Here is a 17,964-nt window from a genome sequence, read left to right as displayed (position 1 = left end):
TCCACCCCAACATTATAGACCAGTCCAGGGTGTACCCTGTCTCTCGCTGGAAGACAGCTGGGATAGGCTCCAGCACCCCCGACCCTCGTGAGGATATGTGGTAGAAAATGAATGAATGAATGAATGAATGAATGAAAATGTGGGCTTTTAACATATAGCCATGTGTTGATCCCAAATCAGATCCAGAAGTAAAGACTGGGTGGTCCGAGGTTTCTCAAGGAAAGAGGTTACTTCAAGACATCTCTCAATGGTAAGTAACTTTAGCATTAGGTTTTCTACAGCGTGGGTAACGGCTAATGTGGTCATTACAGTTTTTTTGCGGGACTACCAGTGTTAAAAAAGTCGGGTAAAGCCACTAATTGTTGTGGGAAATGGCTATTAGCAACCCTGCTCCCTGTATGCACACTCTATAATGCTACACAGACAAGTGCTTTTGCTCCATGACTTACACATAATAAACAGTCAGGACACTGATAAACTGTTACTTACTGCTTGCCCTTCTGACTGTTCCACACGACTAAGTAACATTGGAAAGGCGTAAGGCTTCAGCAACAGTTTGTGGGCTAGTCTAGCTTCATACTGGCCCATGTTCATGACAGTCCAGTGTGAAATGCCGTTGACGCAGTAAAATCTTTTTCAGGTAGGGAATCAGGAACTCCAACCGTCATTGGGAATGGTAAACAAATGTAAGTTTCCCTTACACTGTAAGAAACACTTCCTGTGAGCCAATGCTAACAATGTAAACAGAACCAAACTTTGGGGGGGGGGAGGGTCATTCTAACTTCATTTATAGGTCAAAAGTGGAAAAAGCATAACAGGTGCCATTTAAGTAGAGATGTGCATGTTGCTATGTATTTGATTTTTACCATAAAACTCAAGGGTTGGGTTTAAAGACAGAGCAAAGGAATCAATACGAACACAAAATGTCATCAAAAGTTTATTTTTTTCCAATTTACACTGTGGCTAACAAAGCATACAGGAATGGAAGGGTATTGGGGAGAAACGCAAAGTTTGGCTCTTGTCGGTTGCCAGGATACCAAGAAGGGGCAACAACGTTTGCTGCGTGTGTTAGTGGTGTTGTGCTCAAAAAGGTTTTGCACTGTGGTCTTCAGTCAGAACCACCAAGTGGACTGAACGCAATGACATGTGGGTCACAAAAAGTCTTTTCTGGGTTTAAGAAAATGGTAACAATGAGCAGAATGGGGAAACTGTGTGTGTTACACAATCATTTCCAGCTGTCGTGCATACTCGATGACCTGCTGGGCAAGCTCCGTGGAGGGGATGTTGACCTCCTCCGTGCGCTGCTGCTGACTGCTGAAGGAGTAGCAGCTGTCTGCGTTCAAACTCCACCCCCGCTGCAGGCGTCAATGATGGGTGTCAAGAGAAGAAGAATATGGAGGAAGGAATTTACGTGACGTAAGCACAGTTAAAGCGCGTGACTCCAGCGTCACCGTACACGTTACATACTGGAACTGACTGTTCTCCACTGGCAAAAACCTAAGTCAACATACCTTCTTAGCGTAGTCTGTCATCTTTTTAGGGGAGGTGAAGAAAAGCACGCGTGTGGCCTCTGTGAACTGGATCTGCTCGTAGGCTTTCTCTATGCAGCCTGCGATCTCGTCCCTGCAAGTCAGAAAAGCGTCATCGCTGGACCTTTGTCAACCAGGTAATTGGACATATTACATTTGAACATGTCACTAATAGTAATGCTAATGCTGTTAGCACACATCAAGGCTTCCACATCAAGGTATTTTCGCCGTCCTTACCGTATAGTGTCTAGCAGGATGTCGATAAAAAAGGTGTAGCTCTCAGCGGGGATGTTGCCTTTGGCGAGGAACACTTTGTTGTAGCTTCCCTCCATTAAATACTGAAGAAGTCATCGGCAGGAAGGAGCAGAAGAAGTGAATGTTGAGACATTGCAGAAGCTCTGGGAATGTGCGAATGCGTGACGTTCTTTTGGACCAGGAAGTGTACAGCGATGTGCTTTACCTGCTCTAAGGACACCGGATGCCTGATGTACACGTTAGTCTGAATGTCGCGTGCGCTCAGTCGTTCCAGCTCTGTGTGAAACTCAGACACGCGATTCTGTGACAGCAGGAACAGGAGGTTGAGACCCAGGATCTGGTGCATGTAGGCTGCTTCCGGCAGCTCATCCCTGGAAAAAGGCGACAGGGATTGAGACGTATACACACAGCTCTTGAAGGTAAACTCAAACGCTTAATCGTCAAACATTACTTGTAGTCAAAGTAGTAGCACTTCAGCTGCGCCATGTATCTCTCAAAGGAGGGGATGTCCTTTTTGAGGATACTCCACAAGGCTCCGATTTCAAGGACATCGCCTAAAAAAAACCAACATGTAACAATGCAACTGTATGATACTGATATTTTTTTTTAAAGTACTCACGAGCTAATATAAGCTGCTGCTTTGTGAACGCAGAGCCACTTGTTGGCAGAAAGTTGAGCTCCAGTAACGATACCTGTGACAAGAAATGACAATATTAACTTAATCCAAGTCTAATCCAAACTATCTGACACACACTGATACAGTAGCTACAGTTTCACCACTAAAGTATAAAAACTAAGGGAGACAAATCCATTCATGAATGAACATATTAAATGAAACTGAGAAAATACTAAAGATTCTCAACAAAACAATTGAACATAAAAACCTTAGAATAATGTTTTGGGTGACAGGTACTCATGTAAACAGCCCTTTAGCAGACGTTAGCTGTGTTGGTTGTGATCATTTACATGCTAACTCTCGCACGGACTATAAAATACAAATTTGTGACATTTTGAACATTTTGACGGTCAGTCTTGAGGCATGACTATATTCGCGTTCAAATGGAAAAACAGCACACCGACAGCGTTGCCGTCGCTAGCTAACGTTAGCACGCTTAGCTCCGCTAGCTAACAGAGCTAGCCAGTTTGCAGCGGTTAAAAAGCAGGCGTTCCTAGATGGACTCACAAAGACGGAAGCAACATCCAAGATGTGCGAGTCTACCTTAAGTTTACTTAGGAGTTCGCCGCATTTGTTCAGATTAGGGTTCTTTTTGTTCCACTCGGCTTTCAGTGTCTCGTAGAGCCCCGCCGTCTCCCGCAACGCCATGGTGATTCTGCAAATTACAACACGACACCGGTCACCGTAATACGGCAAACGTCTGTCGTAAAACGGCAGAGTAACCAGGAAGTGTTTCCTCTTGGAGACGGGTCGAGATGGCGGCATTTGGAACAGACCGCTGGCTGAGTGGCTTACCAAATCATGAAATCTTCAAGAAAATAAGAGAAAAGCTAGATTCGGAACCTAAAGAAAAGGAAAAAGTGGTCGCTAAAAACCTAGCTTTTAGTTTAGGCGGGGACTTTTTCGTGTGGGACGACGTGGACCGCGTGTTTTACACGACTAGCTTGCGACAGTTAAACACAACAGAGGATCACAGCGGCGGCTACCAGACGTTCCTGTGTATCAACCCGCCCCGCTTCCCAGTGTGCCAGCTGCTGCTGAGTCCACTTCAGAACCACGTCGCCCTGGTGGGCCAGCGAGGCGTTTCGGTGCTGGAGCTCCCTCAGCGGTGGGGCAAGAGGTCAGAATTCGAGGGCGGATGCAGCCGTATCAACTGCAAGACCACCCCGGTGGCCGAGCGCTTTTTCACCAGCTCGCCGTCTGTGAGTCTGCGGCAGGCGGCATGGTACCCGAGCGAGACCGAGGAGCCGTTGCTGGTCCTGCTCACATCAGACAACACCATTCGCTTTTACAACTTAACGTCCCCCCAGTCTCCTGTCAAAGTGGTGCCTGTGTCCCAATGTGATGACGACTGCAGTGTGCGTGCCCCTACTCGCTCCTACGCAGCATCCCTTGGTGAAATAGCGGTGGGCTTTGACTTTGGCCCAGTCTCTATCGCCAAAGAGAGGTCCTACCACCCTCTGTACATCCTCTATGAGAACGGGGAGACGTACCTGTGCTACACAAGCCAGATGAATGGCGTGAGCGTGAGCAAGCGCATGGGTCCTCTCCCCATGTACCCCGCAGCAGAGGACAACTACGGCTATGACGCTTGCGCCATCCTCTGCCTGCCCTGCGTGCCCAGCATCCTCGTCATCGCCACGGAGACAGGCACACTGTATCACTGCGTCGTGCTGGAGGAGGAGGACGAGACGCCAAAGTGGGCACCAGGCAGGGGCACCATGCCGGCCCTCTACGTTTTCGAATGTGTCGAGCTGGAGCTCACCCTCAAGGTGGCCACAGGGGAGGATGATGAGCCCCAGGAGTTGGACTTCACCTGCCCCATCCGACTGCATCGGGACCCCCTGTGTAAGCAGCGCTACCACTGCACCCATGAGGCGGGGGTGCACAGCGTGGGCCTCATCTGGGTGAGCAAGCTGCAGATGTTTCTCCACGCTGGCGATGAGGACAAGGACAGTCTGCCGGAGTTGGCGGCGGAGAGGCGTTGCATCGTGGAGCACATCGTGTGCACGCGGCCCCTCCCCTCCAGCCAGTCTGCTCCCATTCAAGGCTTCTTGATCTTGTCGGACTTCACCCTGGGGGCCACCATGATCTGCATCACCAACACCTATGAGTGCATCCTTCTGCCCCTGCTCAGTGCCATACGCCCACCCTCGCCTCCCCTGCTGTGCACACAGTCCGGACCACGCTCGTCCAGCTCACCGCTGCGGGGAGTGGCGGGGAACTCCTTCGAGCAGCACATTCGCAACATCCTAGCCCGGAGCTCCACCAATCCCCTCCTGCTTAAGGCCGGAGACAAGGAGGCGTCGCCCTCGCCTCAGGAGTGCCTGCAGCTGCTGAGCCGCGCCACGCAGGTGTTCCATGAGGAGTACGTCATGAAGCAGGACATTGCCCGCGATGAGCTGCAGAAGCGCGTTAAGTTGCTGCGAGACCAGAAGAACAAGCAGTTGGAGGAAATGGCGCTGTACCGCCAGGAGAGGAAGAACCTGCGGGAGGCAGCCGAGAGGCTGGCGGACAAGTACGAGGACGCCAAGTACCGCCAGGAGGCCACCATGGAGCGTGTGAAGAAGGTCCTGGGCAGCACGCAGAGCAGCTTGCCCGTCCTGTCCAACAGCGAGAAGGACATGAGGAAGGAGCTACAGGCCATGGGCGACCAGCTCAAGCACCTGGACATCTGCATCAAGCAGGTCAAGATGAAGATGGAGTACCAGAAGACGCAGGTGGACAAGGATGTGCCTGCTGCCAGGGCGACCATCTCGCTCAGCGCTCAGCAGAAGAAGGTGGTCCAGGACGTCCTGCGTGAGCAGGGACAGCAGATTGTGTCCATGATGAAGATGGTCAAGGAGATGTCTTGCCTCATTGCCATGAGAAGCTCAGATTTGTACTTGAGTCAGAAATGAACCTTTATACTTACTTTATACTTCCTGTCAGAAACACGAAAATTATTTTGGTTTGCATCTTCAATTAAAAATGTAGTAAAAAAATAAGATTCCATTTTCATCTGTAGTGGTCCTCTGATTGATGTTTTAATTACATATACAAATGTGGATTTTAATTATATTCAAACAATAACATATTTCCCTAGATTCTGTTATGATGAAGAAACGTGAGAAAAGTCGTCTCCCACACTTCGCCTACTTCGAGTTTCGTCCCGGAAGCAGATGCTCCAACTAGCCATAATACTGCGCATGCGTATATTGTGACAGCCATCTTGGAAACATGGCAGCGGTAAATTAACAGGTGGCCGGTTGACAATGCACAAATAACCTTTATTGGCGCCCAAAGAGCAGCAATGTCGCTAAACATTAGCATTACCGCACCAAGCCTTAGGTCTTCTACGCCCACTGGGCCGGCGCTAAAAGTCGCAGGTAGGTGCCTCATTTCCACTTGTTGCCTCGCACCGGACAGCTATTCGGAGCCCTAAAGTTGACTCACGTACGTACGACATTTACGGTAGGTATTTGGCGACAAAACACATACGCAGTACTAATTGGACTGTACGTGGCTCAAATGTGGACGCCAACTCTGCTGCCCAGTCTTTCTAAGTCGATGCTGTCACTTGTATTTCTTACATTGCAATTTGTCGATATATCTGTATTGCTGTAGTGGTTACTTGGGTATATTGTCTTATTTAAACACCAAAGCGTAAAACGAGAAAAAAAGCTTATCGGGTGATTTGCATGCATGAATTTACCCTGAATTACCCTTGACGTCGGTTTCTATTTATAACTAGGTGGCTAATTTACATTATACAAAAACAGGCTGGAATACTACTAAGTTGTAGAATAGGTCCACTGTAAACGAATGGAGCGTTCGTTTGACGTCACTTCCGCCGGTGGAGCGATTGTCCCACCGGAGTTGCCGTAGCGTTTCCACTCAATATTTACTTCCGCATGCACTTGGTAAACAGCCGTAGGGACATAACAGCCCGAGACGGCGACGGTGGTGCGTTCTCGGCTGTGTCAAGCAGCATAAAATTTATTTTATGAAATCCACGTGGCTGGTCTCCATTTTCGGCTACAACGTGCCGGCAAAGCCTCGAAAAGTTTTGCATGTGTACGCCCACCACTTCGCCGTTAACCTGGGGCAATTCAAAGCACGCTTCGCTACACATCTTAAAATAAAGACTGGAGCCCTGCCAAAATGACCGCCAGGCTGCCGTAAGTTGAAACCTTTTGTTTTTCCTTCGAAGCTAGCATGACGTAGCTGTTTAAACCTGTCTGTAGCTAACATATGTAGCTATGCTAACATTAATGGTACGTTTTGTGTGATATACGTACAGGTGCAGAGTGTAGTTGTATTGTTATATACTTATATACTAGCACGTGTAATATTTACTGCATTTACCCTGGAAGTATCAAAATTGTGTATTGAAAAAAATAATAAAGCATATTTTTTTTAGCTTTGCTTAAAAATGTATTGTTATCCATGCAGACCAGCTTGTCCAGTTCATCATTCTCCGACTGGAGAAGCACTCTTCGGGTATGTACAGCATTTCCCCAGAGTGAGTATTTATGGCGGTATAAAAAAACAGAAATATATTTGGTGTTACCTGTTCACCCTTGCTCATAAACACATTATCACACACATGTCCTGCCAGAGAATATGGAGACACAACAGGAGGAAGCAGTGTTGCCACCTCCATTATTCAGACCCCTCGAGAGACATGCACAAGTAGTACACCCTACTTTTGTCACAGCATTGACACAGTTCCCATATCTGTTCCCTAGCTGAAATGTATTCACTCTGACCTAATAATCCTGCAAGAAAATTCGTACTACTGTAGTGATGCAGGGAAAAGCCATCCACTCCCGACCACAAGATGAAACAAGAGAGAGTGAATGAGAGCTGAATGGTTTTAGTGTTTGCCGGTGACCCCACTGTCCCTTTCTGAGATCCAGGATGTCTCGTGTTTGGGTGGGACAACATGCCTGGAAACGTTAAGGCAAATATTGATGATATGATTTTTCCTTTATCTATGGTAGATATCCTCTTGTTTATGCATCATTTATGCTTATGAAGAAAACGGCCCATTCATGAATGTTAAATGTAATTGGCGTGAGGTCGGCTAATAGCACACATTCATTTTTTGTGGGCCAGTGAAGGTGTTTTGATTTCAATGTTGTGGTATTTTTGTTGTTTTTACAGTCAAATTGATGTTCTCTACAATGGACATGCTGTAATAAAAGTATTTTTATATAATGTTCTACGTTGTGGACTTATGGTTTTTCCCCCAAACAAGCCTTTCTACATCTGCATCGTTGTTTAATGGCCACTTGGGGGCGGTGCAGCAGACCAAACCTTGGCAAAATATTATCCTTGGTGATTACTCTTAATAGGTTTTTGGTTTTGTGAATAGAAATGTAATATGTATGTATGTGTGTGTGTATATTTATTTTTAAAATATATATAATATATATATTTTTAATAAAAATAAATTGTGTTCATGTCATAATGTAAATTATACATCATACCTTTGGGAATGAACAAATAATTAGTATTGCTTTTTATTCAAGACAAACGAGTACAATTTTATGTAAAACAAAAAAAAAACCCATTTCGATTAAAATTATCAAACAAGTGAAAAATGTTGAATAAGACAACTCCATTCCAAACATGTATTTTAATACATTGTGATAACTTTTGGTCTGATCATTTTCTCAATTTTAGTTTTAATGACCATTAGGGGGCGCTGCAGCGGACAGTCCAAGCCTTATGTAGAGGTCCAAATAACAACATTGTATTGGATGGTGTACCTAATGCTTCGTCTGATGCAATCTAGCCCACCAGAGGTCACTCACCATACTTTTCCTGCATGTCAGAGAGGAATTCCCTGTGTGGACACCCACTCATTTAGGGCGACCCCGCTTTTGTTGAGCCTGCAGGGGAGTGGGTGTTGGGGTTCCCCCGGTGTCGGTCACATGTTTCAGTGTATGCTCAAGCTGAAATAACTGAGAATGTGTTAAAAGCCATGCTGTGTACAATCTCAAAGGAGGGGCGGTGCCAAAAAGAAAAAAAAATGTAGATGCTGTGAAGGAAACTTAACAGAGGCTTGGAAAGGAGATATTAATAACCCTGCAGGCCAGCCCTCCACATTCTTCACATGTGAGTCACTGCAGCAGGCAGCAGCCAGCAGATTACTGCTGTTGCTCATTTGCTTCTCTTTCCACTGAGTGGTGGAACAAGGAGGAGGTGGCCACGCCGTCCACTTCAGGAATAGCTGGAAAAAGTAACGCAAACACGCTCACGACCTGGTAGTGTACACACAGACTTGACTTTGTGTGCCTGACGGTGGAAAAAGCTGCTGCGTGGACTCGGCCCGTTCCACCGTGACTGAGTCAGTGTTTGTCCGAGCCTGGCAGAGGAACACATGACCAGTGTTCACGCGAGAGAGTGTTGAAAGGTCAGACCAGACACAGTCTACAGGTCACTTTATTGCTGTAATAGCGGGCGTGAGGACAGGCGGTGGCGCTGTGCACAGTAGTAGTAGTAGTCGTCTGCTCTCTGCGGAGGCTTTGTTACAATCGTAGGAAGACAAGCAGACGTGGAAATAAAATCAAGTGTAAGGCGTGAAGCAGCACTGAAGGGATATGCTAATAACGCTAACAAGTATGGCTTTAATACATACAGCTTTGTTATGATAAATACACTTTTGGACCTGCTCGGCAAACACAAGGAATATATACACTCACTGGACACTTCATTAGGTACACCAGTCCAGATTTTTCACTTTCCTCCATTTGAGTCACTATTTTGTCATTTGTGGTACACTTTGTCCATTCTTTGATGCCATGCACCAAACAGGAAGTGGCCATCAAACAAAAAATGCATTAGGGGAAACTGGGAAACTAGTTGCCGTTTAACACGAGCTGCGGTTGTCAGGACTGTGTCGATTCACTCGTACTAGCTTAGCGCTGTCGGCCATGTTGGGATGGAATGCATTGGATGTTGTTATCTTGTGTACCTAACGCAGAGTCCAGTGAGTCATGTGGAAAAACAACACGAGGGCGCCAAAAGTGAGAAGGGATGTGTGACGCAACACTTTGGTCCAGGACGCTCCACCGTGCTAACCTCACGACTGCAGCAGAGGGCCTCCTCAAACTATGTGGTGCATGGAGGAGAGCCAGGAGCAAACATACAAACAGAAGTGTGAGAGGACGCCGGTTCACGCGTCCGAGCCTGCCTGCCTGCGCTTGGAGGGCGGGACGAGGCGACTGGGCAACTCGGGGGGCAGGCCGTGACCCTCCAGTTTGACCTCGATCAGGTGGCTGGCCAAGGCGAACTCCTCCTCGTCCAGCATGCCGTCTCGGTCCACATCCGAAAGCTTCCAGATGCGACCCAGCACGGAGTTGGGTAGGCGGGAGCTGACCATCCAGTTCTTGGCCTTGGTGCCGCTCAGCTTGCCCTCATTGGGGGCCAGGTTGTAGAAGATCTCGTCGTACTTGGGCTTGTCTTTGGTCACCACCCACATCTCCTCCTCCTCGGCGCACTCTCCCTCCTCCTCGCCGAAGGGGTCACCTTCGCCAAAGGGGCCGGCTCGCGTGCCCAGGAAAGCCCCGCCCTGCACGCCGGGCTGTTCGCCCGCCTCCAGCTCCTCCTGGCGCAGGAGGGGCATCAGCTTGGCGATGTCCACTGACAGCAGCTCGTCCAGGGCCGCCATCAGGTTGGGCTTGAGGGTTTTGAACTTGGTGAAGTCGTGTACCATCAGTTGTTCCTGAAGAAGGACATCCACCACAATCACAGACATGTAGGATGTTTCAATGTCCTTTATGTACGGACTGACTGACTATACATTCTGTTCATCCATCAGACAATCTAACATGTATCTATCGTCTCTCTGTCTGTCTGGCCATTCAACCATCCGTCCATCAGGCCATCCAACCATCCGTCCATCAGGCCATCCAACTATCTGTCCATCCAACTATCCGTCCATCAGGCCATCCAACTATCTGTCCATCCATCAGGCCATCCAACTATCCGTCCATCAGGCCATCCAACTATCTGTCCATCCATCAGGCCATCCAACTATCCGTCCATCAGGCCATCCAACTATCTGTCCATCCATCAGGCCATCCAACTATCTGTCCATCCATCAGGCCATCCAACTATCTGTCCATCCAACTATCCGTCCATCAGGCCATCCAACTATCTGTCCATCCAACTATCCGTCCATCAGGCCATCCAACTATCCGTCCATCAGGCCATCCAACTATCTGTCCATCCAACTATCCATCCATCAGGCCATTCAACTATCCGTCCATCAGGCCATCCAACTATCTGTCCATCCAACCATCCATCAGGCCATCCAGCCATCTGTCCATCCAACTATCTGTCCATCAGGCCATCCAACTATCTGTCCATCAGGCCAGCCAACTATCTGTCCATCAGGCCATCCAACTATCTGTCCATCAGGCCATCCAACTATCTGTCCATCAGGCCATCCAACTATCTATCCATCAGGCCATCCAACTATCTGTCCATCCAACTATCCATCCATCTGTCCATCCAACTGTCCATCCATATATCCATCCAACTATCCGTCCATCAGGCCATCCAACCATACGTCCATCAGGCCATCCAACTATCCGTCTGTCCAAAACCATTTATCCATCCGTTACTTCGTCCAACTATCATCCATCCTGTCCAGCTGTCCATCCCTCTATCAGTGCAGATGTCATCCATCTGTTGATCCAACTACCTGTCCACCTGTCCTTGTATCCATCCATCTGTCCGCCCTTCCACTCATCTGCCCAATTATCCATCTATCCAGTCATTCACCTGTCCATCTCTGCCACCATCCATTCATCCATCCAATTATCCATCCATGTGTCAATCTGTCCAATTCACCATCCATTTGGGTCCGTTTGTTCATCCAGCCATCCATCCATCCATCTATCTATACAGACATCTCTTCCTCATTCATTCATTTATCCGTCGATCCATTCATGCTACTATCCATCCTTACATTTTCCTGTCCAATCCATCCATCCATCTAACACTGTATGTATGCATCCATTCTTCCGTTTATTCATCCGTCCATCCATATTTGTCCGTGTGCATCCACTCATCCTACCTGCATCTTGGCACAGTCAGGGAAGTCACCAGCGGAGATGTTGTGCTGCAGTTGTATCTTGGAGAAGATGACGGGCAGCTGGTAGATGAGGTTCTTCTTCTTGTTGTCCTTCCTGAAGACAGAGGGCATCTCCTGCTTCAGGTAGCTGATGATGTGAGCGTGCACCTGAAGACACAGAGAATTCCTGGGTGAAGCTATTCATCATCAGTTAGGGTTCAGAGAAGTCTCCTTATCCCGGCGTTCCTCCCACGTATTCCTCCCACATACTTGGAGTAAGCTCCAAAAACAAACACCCACCCGGACCAGGCGCGCTCTCTTCACCAGGTCGTTGAGCTTGCGCAGAGCCGCGTTTCTCGGAAGGTTCTGGATATCAGCGAACAGATCCTCCTCCTCCAGCTCGAACAGCTTGCGATTGTCGGACACCATGAGCGGCTCGGACCAGAAGGACCCGATGTAGACCCTCAGGACCTCCGGGGTGCCGAACACTTTGCCCAGGGACCACATGAGGGCGCCGTAGACTCTCATGAGCTGCTGGGTGCCCACCATGTCGGCCTTGTTGAGGACCACCCGCAGCTTGTCCTCGTTGCCCTTCAGTGCCCCGATGGCCTCCGAGAACTCGTCGGAGATCTCCAGCTTGTGGGCGTCAAAGAGCAAGATGATGCGATCCACTCGCTCCGCGAACCAACGCAACACGGCCGGGAAGTCGTAGCCTGGCAGGGGGCAGAGGTCAGGGGTCAAACATCTTCACAGAGACTAGGACAAGAGCAGCTTGATTTGGGAGAGGAGAGGGACAACTTAGATGTTGACACTACTACTACTACTACTACTACTACCACTATTCCTAATATGAATGAGTATTAATATTATAGTACAATTAATTATTATGACATATTATATTGTGTCATGGTTTTAGCAGAAGTAAATACAGAGAAATAAAATATGCTTTAAAAATAACTTGGATTCATTAACATATTTTTTGTATTATGTATATTTTTATTGATTAATAATTGTATTTATGTAATATGTTTTTCATTTATGTAAGGTTTTACAGCTATAGTAAATAATTTTCAAAACGCAAAGTAGAAATATGAGCAATAAATGCCACCCAAGTAATACTACTACTATGACAATAAGACAGAAATCATTGAGAATTGAAGATATTAACCAAGTATTATTGAAATAATATACAAAATACTTCATATTAAATATTATATTTTATAATTTTATATATTTACATGTATTTTATATATGGATTATTTTATAATATATACATTTTATTGTTTTTCAAAGTTTTTTTTCAAATATAGCAAATATTTATGAAAAAAAGCAATAAATACTAATAAAATTCTTAAGAATTGAATCTAAAAAAATAAAAATAGCAAATGTTATTGAAACAATATTTTAAAAATACTCAAATGTTGTCTTTTTCACATATATTACATTATCATATTATTCCATTAGAAGCTTTAATAATTATTCAATTAGGAAAATATTATTCTAACAATATTAAACAAATACATAATTATTGTATACATTTCCTAAGACGTTTTGTTGATGATTAGATGATTTGTTAGTTGTTGAGTAGTACACATTACTCTAAAGTGTTTTAGAGTAATGTGTAGAGTAGTAACGTGGTAGAGTGATATATGGTAGAGTGGTGTGTAGAGTAGTAACATGGTAGAGTGATATATGGTAGAGCAATGTATAGAGTAGTAATGTGGTAGAGTGATATATGGTAGAGTAATGTATAGAGTAGTAATGTGGTAGAGTGGTATATGGTAGAGTAATGTATAGAGTAGTAATGTGGTAGAGTGATATATGGTAGAGCAATGTATAGAGTAGTAATGTGGTAGAGTGATATATGGTAGAGTAATGTATAGAGTAGTAATGTGGTAGAGTGATATATGGTAGAGTAATGTATAAAGTAGTAATGTGGTAGAGTGATATATGGTAGAGTAATGTATAAAGTAGTAATGTGGTAGAGTGATATATGGTAGAGCAATGTATAGAGTAGTAATGTGGTAGAGTGATATATGGTAGAGCAATGTATAGAGTAGTAATGTGGTAGAGTGATATATGGTAGAGCAATGTATAGAGTAGTAATGTGGTAGAGTGATATATGGTAGAGCAATGTATATAGTAGTAATGTGGTAGAGTGATATATGGTAGAGTAATGTTTAGAGTAGTAATGTGGTAGAGTGATATATGGTAGAGTAATGTATAGAGTAGTAATGTGGTAGAGTGGTATATGGTAGAGTAATGTATAGAGTAGTAATGTGGTAGAGTGGTATATGGTAGAGTAATGTATAGAGTAGTAATGTGGTAGAGTGATATATGGTAGAGTAATGTATAGAGTAGTAATGTGGTAGAGTGATATATGGTAGAGTAATGTATAGAGTAGTAATATGGTAGAGTGATATATGGTAGAGTAATGTATAGAGTAGTAATGTGGTAGAGTGATATATGGTAGAGTAATGTATAGAGTAGTAATGTGGTAGAGTGACATATGGCAGAGTGGTGTGTAGAGTAGTAACATGGTAGAGTGATATATGGTAGAGTAATGTATAGAGTAGTAATGTGGTAGAGTGATATATGGTAGAGTAATGTATAGAGTAGTAATGTGGTAGAGTGATATATGGTAGAGTAATGTATAGAGTAGTAATGTGGTAGAGTGATATATGGTAGAGCAATGTATAGAGTAGTAATGTGGTAGAGTGATATATGGTAGAGCAATGTATAGAGTAGTAATGTGGTAGAGTGATATATGGTAGAGCAATGTATAGAGTAGTAATGTGGTAGAGTGATATATGGTAGAGCAATGTATATAGTAGTAATGTGGTAGAGTGATATATGGTAGAGTAATGTTTAGAGTAGTAATGTGGTAGAGTGATATATGGTAGAGTAATGTATAAAGTAGTAATGTGGTAGAGTGATATATGGTAGAGCAATGTATAGAGTAGTAATGTGGTAGAGTGATATATGGTAGAGTAATGTATAGAGTAGTAATGTGGTAGAGTGATATATGGTAGAGTAATGTATAGAGTAGTAATGTGGTAGAGTGATATATGGTAGAGTAATGTATAGAGTAGTAATGTGGTAGAGTGATATATGGTAGAGTAATGTTTAGAGTAGTAATGTGGTAGAGTGATATATGGTAGAGTAATGTATAGAGTAGTAATGTGGTAGAGTGATATATGGTAGAGTAATGTATAGAGTAGTAATGTGGTAGATTGATATATGGTAGAGTAATGTATAGAGTAGTAATGTGGTAGAGTGACATATGGCAGAGTGGTGTGTAGAGTAGTAACATGGTAGAGTGATATATGGTAGAGTAATGTATAGAGTAGTAACGTGGTAGAGTGATATATGGTAGAGTAATGTATAGAGTAGTAATGTGGTAGAGTGATATATGGTAGAGTAATGTATAAAGTAGTAATGTGGTAGAGTGATATATGGTAGAGTAATGTATAAAGTAGTAATGTGGTAGAGTGATATATGGTAGAGTAATGTATAAAGTAGTAATGTGGTAGAGTGATATATGGTAGAGTAATGTATAGAGTAGTAATATGGTAGAGTGATATATGGTAGAGTAATGTATAGAGTAGTAATGTGGTAGAGTGATATATGGTAGAGTAATGTATAGAGTAGTAATGTGGTAGAGTGGTGTGTAACAATGTTACTTGGAGTGAGGATGACTTTTGGAATGGTTTTGCAACACTTTGCTTCTGGCGGAGACGTTGCTGTGGTGAGTTAGCAGCCGTGTTAGCTAACGGGGCGTCAGCACACGCAGGGACGGGGCGGGGGGTTTGTGGGCGTAGCCCTCTCCTCACCTTTATAACCCTTCTCACCTCTGCTGACTCTCTGCTTGGCCCCCGACAGGATCCCGGGGGTGTCAATGATGCTGATGCTCTCCAGCACCTGATTGGACATCTGGGCACACTGGAACCTGCCCCAGCAAACACAAACATGGATGCTAATCAACTTCGACTGGAATGGAAACGCGGCCCCCGCCCCAGCAGAGGCGGCCCATTGTGTCCCGGCTCTCATTGCGCTACGCTTCCTGAAGGAAAATGACGACCGGTGCCAGAATCAAACAATACGGCGGCTAATGATGTGTGCCTTCCAACAACAAGACCTCTTCCTGTGGACCGCCAACTTAACGAGCCCAACGCTTCCCTGGGCAGGAAGTCAAAGACAAACACTCCTGCCGAGGGAGCGAGGGAGTCCCAACATCGGGGTTTTCTTGGACCGCGCCTTGTGGGAGCTAGCTAGCTAACGCGTGCCGTATTGACATCAGTGGAAAAACATGCTGGTGGCGTGCACAGGACGTCCATTGTGAGTTCTTGCCTTGACACCCCCCCCCCCCCCCCCGATACCACCCTCCACTCCTCCCCAAATAAGGCCAACATTTGGCACCCAGAGTCCAAATTCCACAAAAAACTCACCTGTTGAGGAAGGTGTTTCCGAAAGGGTTGAGCTTACGGAAGGGCTTGTTGGGGTCCACGATGAGGGCGTTCCCGGGGATGACGCTCTCCACCTCGCCGTGCATGATGGCGGTGAAGCAGTCGGTGGTGGGCTCGGGTCCCACCCTGCTCCCCGGGATCTCCTGCTCCAGGAGGTACCTGTCAGTCACACACAGGACTTACATTCCGCACCGGTAAGCGACCCGTGTGGCGTCGGGCGTGGGCGGGACTCACTTGATGAAGGTGGTCTTCCCGGTGGAGTACTGGCCCACCACCAGCACCATGGGCTTGTTGTCAAAGTCGGCGTCCTCCAGGCTGAGCGAGTGGAAGTCGTGGAAGCCGTAGTACTGCTCCAGGGGGAGCAGCTTCTTGCGGTACAGCGACTTGAGGCCTTCGGTGACGGTGCGGATGACCTCCGGCGCCTTCTTCACGTTCTTTCGCCCCCAGCGTGACATGTCGGTGCTGAAGATGCCTTTCCTGCTTCTCGTGCTTCCTGTTTGTCCTCTGTCGTCCTTTCAAGTCTCCTAGCGCTGAAAAGGTGGACACGAGAAGGTCAGAAGACAATCACTCACTCCTGCAGGCAGCTGCAGATGTGGAATCTGGAGGGAAGTTCCTGAGCCCTCCAGGAGGCTGCCTAGCGTTGTCAGTGCATGCCTGGAAAAAGCTGCTGGAAAATTCTCAAACCAAACCCTGCGTGCGAGCGGGGCAGCAGTTTGGGACGGGAGTGTGAAGTGAGTAAGACATTCCTTTCATCCCCTCAGTGGAACAACCTCTGACTGCATTGTTCACGGCAGGAAAAGCGGCCCAAAAGACTTCAAGTTCACACAAAAAAAACAGCAAAGCTTCCATTTTCTCATCATTTTCAGCAGGGGGGGGCGGGTGGGAAGAAACGTCACAAGACCCGTGTGGGGAGCGTCAAAATGGTGAAACTAAACGCCCATGAAAAAACCATCGAAGTTTTAAGAGTAGCTGGGTGCGCCATATTTTCCTACTGTACACAAATGCAACATTTTACATTAGCAAAACTAGCAGACGCTAAAAAGTGAAAAGAAGAAGAGGTTTTACCACAGCAGACGTCGGCCTCTCGGAAAATCTTTACACAAGATGAGAAGAAGGAGCTGCTGTTACTTGTACGAGTGTACCTGCGTCAGCCTATGGGAGCCCTCGGTCAGATGAGTGTGGGGTGGGGGGGGGCAAGTTGAGGGGGCGGGGGTCGTTCCTTCTTCCTCTGAAGCTGATGTGGTTCACGTCTCTGCTCGCTGCAAAGACCACTCTCCTCCTCCTCCTCCTTTCACGGACCTCCTCCTGCAGGGATGCCTGGCAACGCTGTGGGCAGCACAAAACACTCCAGGCAGCCAGTGGTGGGGGGGCGGGGCCACGACCAGCAGCAAAAAATAATAATAAAATACGCATCTCCAGCGAATGACTTTGTCACACATTTTACACGCGGGCCTCACATGACAACTAATGACAACTTCCAGTTGACCTTCACTGCGTGTACTTTTTAAAGTCACACAATATGTACAGCCGTCGCTTCTTTTTACACTTAAATGGCAAATTCAGGTTATTAATGAATGTTTTTATGAACATTGGTTGACTTGTTTTTACAGTTATATACACAGATGTGTCTACAGATCATTAGCAACGGCTTGCGTCTTTTCACACCTAAACAGCAGTTAGCAAGGTTAAAGGAAAAGTGCACCTTTTTTATCATCACTACATGCTAACATGTGCTACGTGCTACGTAACCTGGATAGAAAACCATCAAACCTTGTTGGAGTATTTTGGAGGCGTTCCAGTTGCAGGCTTCCTAGGCGCAATAGATGTGTCCCATTATATGCATTAATTAACTGCCTCTATTTTTATCTGTTTTTATATCTTTAGAATGTAAGGATTGCGGATGATGGGCAAAACACAAAAAGTGCAATTTTCCTCCAAGAATGAGGGGTTTTGGGTCGGAATATGAAC

At 46.0% G+C, this 17,964-nt stretch overlaps 4 protein-coding genes across 7 annotated transcripts; 2 read left to right on the top strand and 2 right to left on the bottom strand.

The window, feature by feature from the left end:
• Window positions 1-922: 922 nt before the first annotated feature.
• Window positions 923-3,170, bottom strand: psmd8 (proteasome 26S subunit, non-ATPase 8). Of its 2 annotated transcripts, none has more exons than XM_058079239.1 (7): window positions 3,004-3,170; window positions 2,404-2,476; window positions 2,236-2,338; window positions 1,990-2,155; window positions 1,767-1,867; window positions 1,512-1,623; window positions 923-1,355 (listed from the first exon to the last, which is right to left on the bottom strand). In XM_058079239.1, exons 1-7 carry the CDS (start codon window positions 3,106-3,108, stop codon window positions 1,218-1,220), a joined length of 798 nt encoding a protein of 265 aa, XP_057935222.1. In that variant the 5' UTR covers window positions 3,109-3,170; the 3' UTR covers window positions 923-1,217. The 2 variants fall into 2 exon arrangements, with proteins under 2 accessions (XP_057935222.1, XP_057935223.1); XM_058079240.1 differs by lacking the exon at window positions 3,004-3,170 and adding an exon at window positions 2,669-2,850.
• On the top strand, window positions 2,963-5,462 carry nup88 (nucleoporin 88). Its single transcript, XM_058079232.1, has one exon. It carries the CDS (start codon window positions 3,216-3,218, stop codon window positions 5,358-5,360), a length of 2,145 nt encoding a protein of 714 aa, XP_057935215.1. The 5' UTR covers window positions 2,963-3,215; the 3' UTR covers window positions 5,361-5,462.
• A 3,412-nt stretch (window positions 5,463-8,874) lies between these two features.
• On the bottom strand, window positions 8,875-17,278 carry ehd2b (EH-domain containing 2b). 3 transcript variants are annotated; one of them, XM_058079235.1, is made up of 7 exons: window positions 17,139-17,278; window positions 16,231-16,526; window positions 15,979-16,155; window positions 15,364-15,479; window positions 11,831-12,243; window positions 11,534-11,698; window positions 8,875-10,174 (listed from the first exon to the last, which is right to left on the bottom strand). In XM_058079235.1, exons 2-7 carry the CDS (start codon window positions 16,449-16,451, stop codon window positions 9,626-9,628), a joined length of 1,641 nt encoding a protein of 546 aa, XP_057935218.1. In that variant the 5' UTR covers window positions 16,452-16,526; window positions 17,139-17,278; the 3' UTR covers window positions 8,875-9,625. The 3 variants fall into 3 exon arrangements, with proteins under 3 accessions (XP_057935218.1, XP_057935217.1, XP_057935219.1); XM_058079234.1 differs by having other exon boundaries at window positions 17,062-17,232; XM_058079236.1 differs by having other exon boundaries at window positions 15,382-15,479; window positions 17,062-17,232.
• LOC131134217 (soluble scavenger receptor cysteine-rich domain-containing protein SSC5D-like) lies at window positions 8,879-17,276 on the top strand. The gene is made up of 2 exons (XM_058079238.1): window positions 8,879-12,259; window positions 15,413-17,276. Exon 1 carries the CDS (start codon window positions 10,221-10,223, stop codon window positions 11,454-11,456), a length of 1,236 nt encoding a protein of 411 aa, XP_057935221.1. The 5' UTR covers window positions 8,879-10,220; the 3' UTR covers window positions 11,457-12,259; window positions 15,413-17,276.
• Window positions 17,279-17,964: the final 686 nt, after the last annotated feature.

Source organism: Doryrhamphus excisus, chromosome 8, assembly GCF_030265055.1.
Source record: "Doryrhamphus excisus isolate RoL2022-K1 chromosome 8, RoL_Dexc_1.0, whole genome shotgun sequence".
Taxonomy (NCBI): domain Eukaryota; kingdom Metazoa; phylum Chordata; class Actinopteri; order Syngnathiformes; family Syngnathidae; genus Doryrhamphus; species Doryrhamphus excisus.
The sequence above is the reverse complement of the archived record's forward strand: the minus strand, read 5'-3'. Positions and strand labels throughout refer to the sequence as shown.

Bases quoted from the DNA above. Each gene is read 5' to 3' on its own strand.
- psmd8 (XM_058079239.1), bottom strand. From the start codon at position 3,108: ATGGCGTTGCGGGAGACGGCGGGGCTCTACGAGACACTGAAAGCCGAG. The intron at 1,624-1,766 runs GTAAGGACGGCG...TCTGACTTGCAG, and splicing joins ATCCTGCTAGACACTATACG to GGACGAGATCGCAGGCTGCA. The intron at 1,356-1,511 runs GTATGTTGACTT...TGACGCCTGCAG, and splicing joins TGACAGACTACGCTAAGAAG to CGGGGGTGGAGTTTGAACGC.
- nup88 (XM_058079232.1), top strand. From the start codon at position 3,216: ATGGCGGCATTTGGAACAGACCGCTGGCTGAGTGGCTTACCAAATCAT.
- LOC131134217 (XM_058079238.1), top strand. From the start codon at position 10,221: ATGTCCTTTATGTACGGACTGACTGACTATACATTCTGTTCATCCATC.
- ehd2b (XM_058079235.1), bottom strand. From the start codon at position 16,451: ATGTCACGCTGGGGGCGAAAGAACGTGAAGAAGGCGCCGGAGGTCATC. The intron at 16,156-16,230 runs GTGAGTCCCGCC...TGTGACTGACAG, and splicing joins GGGAAGACCACCTTCATCAA to GTACCTCCTGGAGCAGGAGA. The intron at 12,244-15,363 runs GTGAGGAGAGGG...GCCCCCTGCCAG, and splicing joins AGGTGAGAAGGGTTATAAAG to GCTACGACTTCCCGGCCGTG.